Source organism: Trematomus bernacchii, unplaced genomic scaffold (genome assembly GCF_902827165.1).
Source record: "Trematomus bernacchii unplaced genomic scaffold, fTreBer1.1, whole genome shotgun sequence".
NCBI classification, from domain to species: domain Eukaryota; kingdom Metazoa; phylum Chordata; class Actinopteri; order Perciformes; family Nototheniidae; genus Trematomus; species Trematomus bernacchii.
Window position 1 is genome coordinate 156036 of NW_022987674.1, and position 13965 is coordinate 170000.

The 13965-nt window shown below is 39.0% G+C and overlaps 1 protein-coding gene across 1 annotated transcript in view; it reads left to right on the forward strand.

Annotated features, from left to right (window-relative positions):
• The first annotated feature begins 1486 nt into the window (after positions 1 to 1486).
• grin3bb (glutamate receptor, ionotropic, N-methyl-D-aspartate 3Bb) overlaps positions 1487 to 13965 on the forward strand; it is a 41548-nt gene continuing 29069 nt past the window's right edge. The window contains exon 1 of the mRNA XM_034136201.1: positions 1487 to 1993. Within this exon, the coding sequence (XP_033992092.1) occupies positions 1487 to 1993 (507 nt within the window). The remainder of the gene's footprint in view (positions 1994 to 13965) is intronic.

A 13965-nucleotide genomic window follows, 5' to 3' on the forward strand; every position in this document is an offset into this window, starting at 1 on the left:
GTAGTAATACTACACAGAATAAACTCTCTGTTACAGTAATGTTATTAATGATAGACAGTATAAATACTACTACATTAACAGGGTATATATAACTGTTTGATTATTAATGTATCATTTTAAATTCAAAGCAACAGTTTGATAATCATGTATAATTTATTATAATGTCATTTTAAAAAGCAGTTTGATTATCAATGTAATAATTCATTGTTTATTCATTTCTAATAACTGCTGATACTGGTCTTTTTTTTTCTCTCCCTCGATCCTCTTCAGCAACAGTTATTATTTTGCTCAACAGCGGTCTGTTATCGAGTAATAACAACCTCTGAAATGTTTAAATTGACCAATCAGAATCGAGCATTCATCCAATCCTTGTGATAATATTTATTAAAATCTAAAAAAACTCTTTGAACATTAATGATTGAGTTATTCATTTCTAGTAACTGCTAGTTATTACATTTCCAAGATGTTAATAAAACACACTGTATGTTACATTTAGTGATAATGATTATATAACACTATTTTATAATGGTATAACTTTATTATAATATCAATACAACGTTCACATAGAACCTCCTCCAGCACCTTACTGGGGGGTCAGCGCTGGGACCAGTTGTAATGCGGGACAGTGTTCAACATTTTAACATTTTTAGTTTTGTATAAAGTCATAGCGCACAAAACAAACATAAAATAAAAATGTCTGTGTTTGAATCGGTAACAGAACTGGTTAACATTTTATTAAATCACATTATGAAAAACAAAATGCGTTCCCGATAACTTCGGCTAATTACAGCACAATGCTAACAAAACAAAAATCGTTATTTCCCGGTTTAGTTGAATACTCGATTCTGATTGGTCAATCTGGATATTTCATAGGTTGTTAATACTCGATAACACACAGCTGCTGAGGAGGACCAATGGAGAGGAGGGAACGCTGCACATTATCCCTTACTTATTAACCGCCCATGTTTCTAACACCTCCTTCATCACCTCCTCACCACTTGTTGCTCCTCTTCATCACCTTCTTATTTCACCTCCTTTTTAATGTCCCACCTCCTCCCTGTCTCTCTCTTATTACTGCATATCCAGTTTTTATAGATGGGGTGTAATATTATTATTATTATTATTATTACCCCCCCCCCCCCCTCCTCTCCCGTCAGGATCTCCCTGTACCTCCTGTCTCCCACCCACCCACCCCCCCCCAAAAAAACGCCCATGTGTAGCACTTCTAACAACTCCTTCATCACCTCCTTCATCACCTCCTCACCACTTGTTGCTCCTCTTCATCACATTATTATTTCACCTCCTTTCCTCCTTTCTAATGTCCCACCTCCTCCCTGTTTCTCCCCATCCTCCCCTCTCCCGTCAGGATCTCCCTGTACCTCCTGTCTCCCCCCCCTCCCCTCCCCTCCCCTCCCTCTCTCTCTCCCGGTGTTTGGGCGGGAGTTACCGGGAGGAGCGGCGGCAGAGCGATGCGGAGCTCGGCAGGATGTCTTCCACCTCCTCCCGGTCCCGGAGCCTCAGCCTCCTGCAGCTCTTCCTCCTCATGCAGCTCTTCCTCCCTCCCGGCCTCCCCCACCCGCAGCCGTGCCTCCTCCTGCAGCGGATCGGGCACAAGGTGCGCGTCGGGGCGCTTCTCCCGGCGCAGCGGGGGGTCCGGGTCCGGGTCCAGGCGGCGCTCAACCGGGCGGTGGAGGAGAGGGACAACCGGGAGAACCGGGACCCGGAGAGGGAGAAGGACCGGGACCCGGAGATGAGGACAAACTTCTTTCTCCCGTACAACTTGAGTCTGGAGCTGGTGTCCCGGCAGCCGGCGGCGGCGGACCCGGACTCGGTGCTCCGGTGCGGGTGTGCGGGTCTCGGGGCGTCGGGGGTCTCCGCGGTGCTCGCGTTCCCGCAGAACCGAGAGGAGCTGCTGCAACTGGACCTCATGTCCTCATTCATGGAGATCCCGTTCATCAGCGTCCTGGAGCAGGGAGAGCCTGTCCAAACACAGGTACACACACACACACACACACACACACACACACACACACACACACACACACACACACACATCTTTATAATATAAAAAATACTGATAATTATTTAATAATAAAGAACAGACACAGCTGTAGGCATCTGAGGATACACACACACACACAGTTTCAGACACACTCTCTCACACACGCACATACACGCACACACATAAAGGTCTTTATATAATGTAAAATACTGATAATGAGCTCATGTTGAACATTGGAAAGATGAATGTTTAATAATAATAAAGAAACAACACACAGCAGTAGGCTATCTGAGGACACACACACACACACACACACACACACACACACACACACACACACACACACACACACACACACACACACACACACACACACACACACACACACATATATATAAATGTACATATATAACCAGAAAAAAATTGAAGGAATGAAGGGCAGAGAGAGACAGTGTGTTTTAAGTTACATCTTCCTCCAGACAGAGACACACACATACACACACACACACACACACACACACACACACACACACACACACACACACACACACACACACACACACACACACACACCTCGGGCGCTCCCTGGGCTGGCACTTGTCCAGGTGTGTCCCCCGCTGGTGTCTCCCTCCAGTGTGTGTATGTCAGTGCGTGTGTGTGTGTTTTAATCTGTTTTCGTTTTTTTTGTGATCTTGTTTGACCTTGACTGTTTGCAGGTTCCTCTTCACTGGAGGAGGGTGGTGTCTGTCTGTATGTCTGTGTGTGTGAGTGAGTGTGTGTGTGTTTGTGTGTGTGTGTGAGTGTGTGTTTGTGTGTGTGTGTTTATTTGAAGCTGTAACTTAAAACACAGTCCCTCCCATCTCTCTCTCTGCCCTTCATTTCTTTAAGTGTTTGCTGGTTATATATGTGTGTGTGTGTGTGTGTGCGTGCGTGCGTGCGTGCGTTTGCATGTGTGTGTGTGTGTGTGTGCATGTGTGTGTGCGTGTGCGTGCGTGCGTGTGCATGTGTGTGTGTGTGTGCATGGGTTTGTATTATAATTTTCCGTCAACAGATGCGTTTATATTACCAATGTGTTTCCAGTGGAGAGAAACTGTAGTACAGCAGTGTGTAGTTCTGCGGACGTGTGTGTGTGTGTGTGTGTGTGTGTGTGTGTGTGTGTGTATAGAAGTGATTGGAAGCTTAGTTTTTTGAATATTTTCCTGACTTCCTGTACAGTGTGTCTTTCTGTGAGTGCGCGGCCTGTTGCTCGGCTGCTTCTTTGGATATTTTGATGTTATTTATGAATGTTTGTCCCTCAACGACCCAGAAAGTGCATCATTTCCTGCCGGGAGCTTTCACAGTAAAAGCCTGTTTTGATGGGATTATCTCTGCAGAGATTTTCATTTCCACGCTGGAAACAATCCGGTTAAAACTGCAGCTGATTCCAGGTTTCCTGTTTTTAATCTACAACAACATCGAGTATTATTCAGATTACAGTACACAGAGTATTATTCAGATTACAGTACACAGAGTATTATTCAGATTACAGTACACAGAGTATTATTCAGATTACAGTACACAGAGTATTATTCAGATTACAGTACACAGAGTATCATTCAGATTATAGTACACAGAGTATTATTCACAGTACATAGAGTATTATTCAGATTACTGTACACAGAGTATCATTCAGATTATAGTACACAGAGTATCATTCAGATTACAGTACACAGAGTATCATTCAGATGATAGTACACAGAGTATTATTCACAGTACACAGAGTATCATTCAGATTATAGTACACAGAGTATTATTCAGATTACAGTACACAGAGTATTATTCAGATTACAGTATACAGAGTATTATTCAGATTACAGTACACAGAGTATTATTCAGATTACTGTACACAGAGTATCATTCAGATTACTGTACACAGTATCATTCAGATTATAGTACACAGAGTATTATTCAGATTACAGTACACAGAGTATTATTCAGATTACTGTACACAGAGTATTATTCACAGTACAGTACACAGAGTATTATTCAGATTACAGTACACAGAGTATTATTCAGATTACTGTACACAGAGTATTATTCAGATTACAGTACACAGAGTATTATTCAGATTACAGTACACAGAGTATTATTCAGATTACAGTACACAGAGTATTATTCAGATTACTGTACACAGAGTATTATTCAGATTACAGTACACAGAGTATTATTCAGATTACAGTACACAGAGTATTATTCAGATTACAGTACACAGAGTATTATTCAGATTACTGTACACAGAGTATTATTCAGATTACAGTACACAGAGTATTATTCAGATTACAGTACACAGAGTATTATTCAGATTACAGTACACAGAGTATTATTCAGATTACTGTACACAGATTATTATTCAGATTACTGTACACAGAGTATTATTCAGATTACAGTACACAGAGTATTATTCAGATTACAGTACACAGAGTATTATTCAGATTACTGTACACAGAGTATTATTCAGATTACAGTACACAGAGTATTATTCAGATTACAGTACACAGAGTATTATTCAGATTACTGCATACAGAGTATTATTCAGATTACAGTACACAGAGTATTATTCAGATTACAGTACACAGAGTATTATTCAGATTACAGTACACAGAGTATTATTCAGATTACAGTATACAGAGTATTATTCAGATTACAGTACACAGAGTATTATTCAGATTACAGTACACAGAGTATTATTCAGATTACTGTACACAGAGTATTATTCAGATTACAGTACACTTAAGCAATAGCTCACCACAGGCCGTGGTATATGCTCATTATATCACAGCTAAGGGGCGTGGTTCGGCGCGACGCGAATACTATTTGATTTTCTTGGATATAAAAACAATGAGTCGTGACTTCTCTTCGACTCCAACGACAAAGACTTATGACTTTTCTTGGATATCACAGCAATGGAAAGTCTGGTGTACACACAGGTACCACAGACTTTACCACTAAAGACTTTACCACTAAAGACTTTACCACTAAAGACTTTACCACTAAAGACTTTACCACCACAGACTTTACCACTAAAGACTTTACCACTAAAGACTTTACCACTAAAGACTTTACCACCACAGACTTTACCACTAAAGACTTTACCACTAAAGACTTTACCACTAAAGACTTTACCACCACAGACTTTACCACTAAAGACGTTACCACTACAGACTTTACCACTACAGACTTTACCACTAAAGACTTTACCACCACAGACTTTACCACTACAGACTTTACCACTAAAGACTTTACCACCACAGACTTTACCACTAAAGACTTTACCACCAAAGACTTTACCACTAAAGACTTTACCACTACAGACTTTACCACCACAGACTTTACCACTAAAGACTTTACCACTAAAGACTTTACCACTACAGACTTTACCACTAAAGACTTTACCACCACAGACTTTACCACCACAGACTTTACCACCAAAGACTTTACCACTAAAGACTTTACCACTACAGACTTTACCACCACAGACTTTACCACTAAAGACTTTACCACCACAGACTTTACCACTACAGACTTTACCACCACAGACTTTACCACTAAAGACTTTACCACTAAAGACTTTACCACTAAAGACTTTACCACTACAGACTTTACCACTAAAGACTTTACCACTAAAGACTTTACCACTAAAGACTTTACCACTACAGACTTTACCACCACAGACTTTCCCACTAAAGACTTTACCACTAAAGACTTTACCACTAAAGACTTTACCACTAAAGACTTTACCACTACAGACTTTACCACCACAGACTTTACCACTAAAGACTTTACCACTAAAGACTTTACCACCACAGACTTTACCACCACAGACTTTACCACCACAGACTTTACCACTAAAGACTTTACCACTAAAGACTTTACCACTACAGACTTTACCACCACAGACTTTACCACTACAGACTTTACCACCACAGACTTTACCACTAAAGACTTTACCACTAAAGACTTTACCACCATAGACTTTACCACCACAGACTTTACCACTACACAGAGTATTATTCAGATTACTGTACACAGAGTATTATTCAGATTACAGTACACAGAGTATTATTCAGATTACTGTACACAGAGTATTATTCAGATTACTGTACACAGAGTATTATTCAGATTACAGTACACAGAGTATTATTCAGATTACTGTACACAGAGTATTATTCAGATTACAGTACACAGAGTATTATTCAGATTACAGTACACAGAGTATTATTCAGATTACAGTACACAGAGTATTATTCAGATTACTGTACACAGAGTATTATTCAGATTACAGTACACAGAGTATTATTCAGATTACAGTACAAGAGTATTATTCAGATTACAGTACACAGAGTATTATTCAGATTACTGTACACAGATTATTATTCAGATTACTGTACACAGAGTATTATTCAGATTACAGTACACAGAGTATTATTCAGATTACAGTACACAGAGTATTATTCAGATTACTGTACACAGAGTATTATTCAGATTACAGTACACAGAGTATTATTCAGATTACAGTACACAGAGTATTATTCAGATTACTGCATACAGAGTATTATTCAGATTACAGTACACAGAGTATTATTCAGATTACAGTACACAGAGTATTATTCAGATTACAGTACACAGAGTATTATTCAGATTACAGTATACAGAGTATTATTCAGATTACAGTACACAGAGTATTATTCAGATTACAGTACACAGAGTATTATTCAGATTACTGTACACAGAGTATTATTCAGATTACAGTACACTTAAGCAATAGCTCACCACAGGCCGTGGTATATGCTCATTATATCACAGCTAAGGGGCGTGGTTCGGCGCGACGCGAATACTATTTGATTTTCTTGGATATAAAAACAATGAGTCGTGACTTCTCTTCGACTCCAACGACAAAGACTTATGACTTTTCTTGGATATCACAGCAATGGAAAGTCTGGTGTACACACAGGTACCACAGACTTTACCACTAAAGACTTTACCACTAAAGACTTTACCACTAAAGACTTTACCACTAAAGACTTTACCACTAAAGACTTTACCACCACAGACTTTACCACTAAAGACTTTACCACCACAGACTTTACCACTAAAGACTTTACCACCACAGACTTTACCACTAAAGACTTTACCACTAAAGACTTTACCACCAAAGACTTTACCACTAAAGACTTTACCACCAAAGACTTTACCACTAAAGACTTTACCACCACAGACTTTACCACCACAGACTTTACCACTAAAGACTTTACCACTAAAGACTTTACCACTACAGACTTTACCACTAAAGACTTTACCACCACAGACTTTACCACTAAAGACTTTACCACTAAAGACTTTACCACTAAAGACTTTACCACCACAGACTTTACCACTAAAGACTTTACCACTAAAGACTTTACCACTACAGACTTTACCACTACAGACTTTACCACTAAAGACTTTACCACCACAGACTTTACCACTAAAGACTTTACCACTAAAGACGTTACCACTACAGACTTTACCACTACAGACTTTACCACTAAAGACTTTACCACCACAGACTTTACCACTAAAGACTTTACCACTAAAGACTTTACCACTACAGACTTTACCACTACAGACTTTACCACTAAAGACTTTACCACCACAGACTTTACCACCACAGACTTTACCACCAAAGACTTTACCACTAAAGACTTTACCACTACAGACTTTACCACCACAGACTTTACCACTAAAGACTTTACCACCACAGACTTTACCACTACAGACTTTACCACCACAGACTTTACCACTAAAGACTTTACCACTAAAGACTTTACCACTAAAGACTTTACCACTAAAGACTTTACCACTAAAGACTTTACCACTAAAGACTTTACCACTACAGACTTTACCACCACAGACTTTACCACTAAAGACTTTACCACTAAAGACTTTACCACTAAAGACTTTACCACTAAAGACTTTACCACTACAGACTTTACCACCACAGACTTTACCACTAAAGACTTTACCACTAAAGACTTTACCACCACAGACTTTACCACCACAGACTTTACCACCACAGACTTTACCACTAAAGACTTTACCACTAAAGACTTTACCACTACAGACTTTACCACCACAGACTTTACCACTACAGACTTTACCACCACAGACTTTACCACTAAAGACTTTACCACTAAAGACTTTACCACCATAGACTTTACCACCACAGACTTTACCACTAAAGACTTTACCACCACAGACTTTACCACTAAAGACTTTACCACTAAAGACTTTACCACCAAAGACTTTACCACCAAAGACTTTACCACCACAGACTTTACCACTAAAGACTTTACCACTAAAGACTTTACCACCACAGACTTTACCACCACAGACTTTACCACTAAAGACTTTACCACCACAGACTTTACCACCACAGACTTTACCACCACAGACTTTACCACTAAATACTTTACCACCACAGACTTTACCACCACAGACTTTACCACTAAAGACTTTACCACCACAGACTTTACCACCACAGACTTTACCACCACAGACTTTACCACTAAAGACTTTACCACTACAGACTTTACCACTAAAGACTTTACCACCAAAGACTTTACCACTAAATACTTTACCACCACAGACTTTACCACTAAAGACTTTACCACTAAAGACTTTACCACCAAAGACTTTACCACTAAAGACTTTACCACTAAAGACTTTACCACTAAAGACTTTACCACCAAAGACTTTACCACCAAAGACTTTACCACTAAAGACTTTACCACCAAAGACTTTACCACTAAAGACTTTACCACTACAGACTTTACCACCAAAGACTTTACCACCAAAGACTTTACCACTAAAGACTTTACCACTACAGACTTTACCACTACAGACTTTACCACCAAAGACTTTACCACTAAAGACTTTACCACTAAAGACTTTACCACTACAGACTTTACCACTACAGACTTTACCACCAAAGACTTTACCACTACAGACTTTACCACCAAAGACTTTACCACTAAAGACTTTACCACTACAGACTTTACCACTACAGACTTTACCACCAAAGACTTTACCACTACAGACTTTACCACCAAAGACTTTACCACTAAAGACTTTACCACTAAAGACTTTACCACTACAGACTTTACCACTACAGACTTTACCACCAAAGACTTTACCACCAAAGACTTTACCACTACAGACTTTACCACCAAAGACTTTACCACTACAGACTTTACTACCAAAGACTTTACCACCAAAGACTTTACCACTAAAGACTTTACCACTAAAGACTTTACCACCGCAGACTTTACCACTAAAGACTTTACCACTAAAGACTTTACCACTAAAGACTTTACCACCACAGACTTTACCACTAAAGACTTTACCACTACAGACTTTACCACTAAGACTTTACCACTAAGACTTTACCACCACAGACTTTACCACTAAAGACTTTACCACCACAGACTTTACCACTAAAGACTTTACCACCACAGACTTTACCACTAAAGACTTTACCACCACAGACTTTACCACTAAAGACTTTACCACCACAGACTTTACCACTAAAGACTTTACCACTAAAGACTTTACCACTAAAGACTTTACCACTAAAGACTTTACCACCACAGACTTTACCACTAAAGACTTTACCACCACAGACTTTACCACTAAAGACTTTACCACTAAAGACTTTACCACTACAGACTTTACCACTAAAGACTTTACCACTAAATACTTTACCACCACAGACTTTACCACTAAAGACTTTACCACTAAATACTTTACCACCACAGACTTTACCACTAAAGACTTTACCACTAAAGACTTTACCACTAAAGACTTTACCACCACAGACTTTACCACTAAAGACTTTACCACTAAAGACTTTACCACTAAAGACTTTACCACCACAGACTTTACCACCACAGACTTTACCACTAAAGACTTTACCACTAAAGACTTTACCACTAATGACTTTACCACCACAGACTTTACCACTAAAGACTTTACCACTAAAGACTTTACCACTAAAGACTTTACCACTAAATACTTTACCACCACAGACTTTACCACTAAAGACTTTACCACTAAATACTTTACCACCACAGACTTTACCACTAAAGACTTTACCACTAAAGACTTTACCACTAAAGACTTTACCACCACAGACTTTACCACTAAAGACTTTACCACTAAATACTTTACCACCACAGACTTTACCACTAAAGACTTTACCACTAAATACTTTACCACCACAGACTTTACCACTAAAGACTTTACCACTAAATACTTTACCACCACAGACTTTACCACTAAAGACTTTACCACTAAATACTTTACCACCACAGACTTTACCACTAAAGACTTTACCACTAAATACTTTACCACCACAGACTTTACCACTAAAGACTTTACCACTAAAGACTTTACCACTAAAGACTTTACCACTAAATACTTTACCACCACAGACTTTACCACCACAGACTTTACCACCACAGACTTTACCACTAAAGACTTTACCACTAAAGACTTTACCACTAAAGACTTTACCACCACAGACTTTACCACCACAGACTTTACCACTACAGACTTTACCACTAAAGACTTTACCACCACAGACTTTACCACTAAAGACTTTACCACTAAATACTTTACCACCACAGACTTTACCACTAAAGACTTTACCACTAAAGACTTTACCACTAAATACTTTACCACCACAGACTTTACCACTAAAGACTTTACCACTAAATACTTTACCACCACAGACTTTACCACCACAGACTTTACCACCACAGACTTTACCACTACAGACTTTACCACTAAAGACTTTACCACCACAGACTTTACCACCACAGACTTTACCACCACAGACTTTACCACTACAGACTTTACCACTAAAGACTTTACCACCACAGACTTTACTACTAAAGACTTTACCACCACAGACTTTACCACTAAAGACTTTACCACCACAGACTTTACCACCACAGACTTTACCACTAAAGACTTTACCACTAAAGACTTTACCACTAATGACTTTACCACTAAATACTTTACCACCACAGACTTTACCACCACAGACTTTACCACTAAAGACTTTACCACCACAGACTTTACCACTAAAGACTTTACCACTAATGACTTTACCACTAAATACTTTACCACCACAGACTTTACCACCACAGACTTTACCACTAAAGACTTTACCACTAAAGACTTTACCACTAAAGACTTTACCACTAAAGACTTTACCACCACAGACTTTACCACCACAGACTTTACCACCACAGACTTTACCACTAAAGACTTTACCACTAAAGACTTTACCACTAAAGACTTTACCACCAAAGACTTTACCACCACAGACTTTACCACTAAAGACTTTACCACCAAAGACTTTACCACCACAGACTTTACCACTAAAGACTTTACCACTAAAGACTTTACCACTAAAGACTTTACCACTAAAGACTTTACCACCACAGACTTTACCACTACAGACTTTACCACCAAAGACTTTACCACCAAAGACTTTACCACTACAGACTTTACCACCAAAGACTTTACCACTAAAGACTTTACCACTAAAGACTTTACCACTAAAGACTTTACCACTAAATACTTTACCACCACAGACTTTACCACTAAAGACTTTACCACTAAATACTTTACCACCACAGACTTTACCACTAAAGACTTTACCACTAAATACTTTACCACCACAGACTTACCACTAAAGACTTTACCACTAAATACTTTACCACCACAGACTTTACCACTAAAGACTTTACCACTAAATACTTTACCACCACAGACTTTACCACTAAAGACTTTACCACTAAATACTTTACCACCACAGACTTTACCACTAAAGACTTTACCACTAAATACTTTACCACCACAGACTTTACCACTAAAGACTTTACCACTAAAGACTTTACCACTAAATACTTTACCACCACAGACTTTACCACCACAGACTTTACCACCACAGACTTTACCACCACAGACTTTACCACTAAAGACTTTACCACTAAAGACTTTACCACTAAAGACTTTACCACCACAGACTTTACCACCACAGACTTTACCACTAAAGACTTTACCACTAAAGACTTTACCACCACAGACTTTACCACTAAAGACTTTACCACTAAATACTTTACCACCACAGACTTTACCACTAAAGACTTTACCACTAAAGACTTTACCACTAAATACTTTACCACCACAGACTTTACCACTAAAGACTTTACCACTAAATACTTTACCACCACAGACTTTACCACCACAGACTTTACCACCACAGACTTTACCACTACAGACTTTACCACTAAAGACTTTACCACCACAGACTTTACCACCACAGACTTTACCACCACAGACTTTACCACTACAGACTTTACCACTAAAGACTTTACCACCACAGACTTTACCACTAAAGACTTTACCACTAAAGACTTTACCACCACAGACTTTACCACTAAAGACTTTACCACTAAAGACTTTACCACCACAGACTTTACCACTAAAGACTTTACCACTAAAGACTTTACCACTAAAGACTTTACCACCACAGACTTTACCACCACAGACTTTACCACTAAAGACTTTACCACCACAGACTTTACCACCACAGACTTTACCACCACAGACTTTACCACCACAGACTTTACCACTAAAGACTTTACCACTAAAGACTTTACCACTAAAGACTTTACCACCACAGACTTTACCACCACAGACTTTACCACTAAAGACTTTACCACCACAGACTTTACCACTAAAGACTTTACCACTAAAGACTTTACCACCACAGACTTTACCACCACAGACTTTACCACTAAAGACTTTACCACTAAAGACTTTACCACTAAAGACTTTACCACCAAAGACTTTACCACCACAGACTTTACCACTAAAGACTTTACCACCAAAGACTTTACCACCACAGACTTTACCACTAAAGACTTTACCACTAAAGACTTTACCACTAAAGACTTTACCACCACAGACTTTACCACTAAAGACTTTACCACCACAGACTTTACCACCACAGACTTTACCACCACAGACTTTACCACCACAGACTTTACCACCACAGACTTTACCACTAAAGACTTTACCACTAAAGACTTTACCACTAAAGACTTTACCACCAAAGACTTTACCACCACAGACTTTACCACCACAGACTTTACCACTAAAGACTTTACCACTAAAGACTTTACCACTAAAGACTTGACCACTACAGACTTTACCACTAAAGACTTTACCACCAAAGACTTTACCACTAAAGACTTTACCACCAAAGACTTTACCACCACAGACTTTACCACTAAAGACTTTACCACTAAAGACTTTACCACCAAAGACTTTACCACTAAAGACTTTACCACCAAAGACTTTACCACCACAGACTTTACCACTAAAGACTTTACCACTAATGACTTTACCACTAAATACTTTACCACCACAGACTTTACCACCACAGACTTTACCACTAAAGACTTTACCACTAAAGACTTTACCACTAAAGACTTTACCACTAAAGACTTTACCACCACAGACTTTACCACCACAGACTTTACCACTAAAGACTTTACCACTAAAGACTTTACCACCAAAGACTTTACCACCACAGACTTTACCACCACAGACTTTACCACTAAAGACTTTACCACTAAAGACTTTACCACTAAAGACTTTACCACTACAGACTTTACCACTAAAGACTTTACCACCAAAGACTTTACCACTAAAGACTTTACCACCAAAGACTTTACCACCACAGACTTTACCACTAAAGACTTTACCACTAAAGACTTTACCACTAAAGACTTTACCACCACAGACTTTACCACTAAAGACTTTACCACTAATGACTTTACCACTAAATACTTTACCACCACAGACTTTAC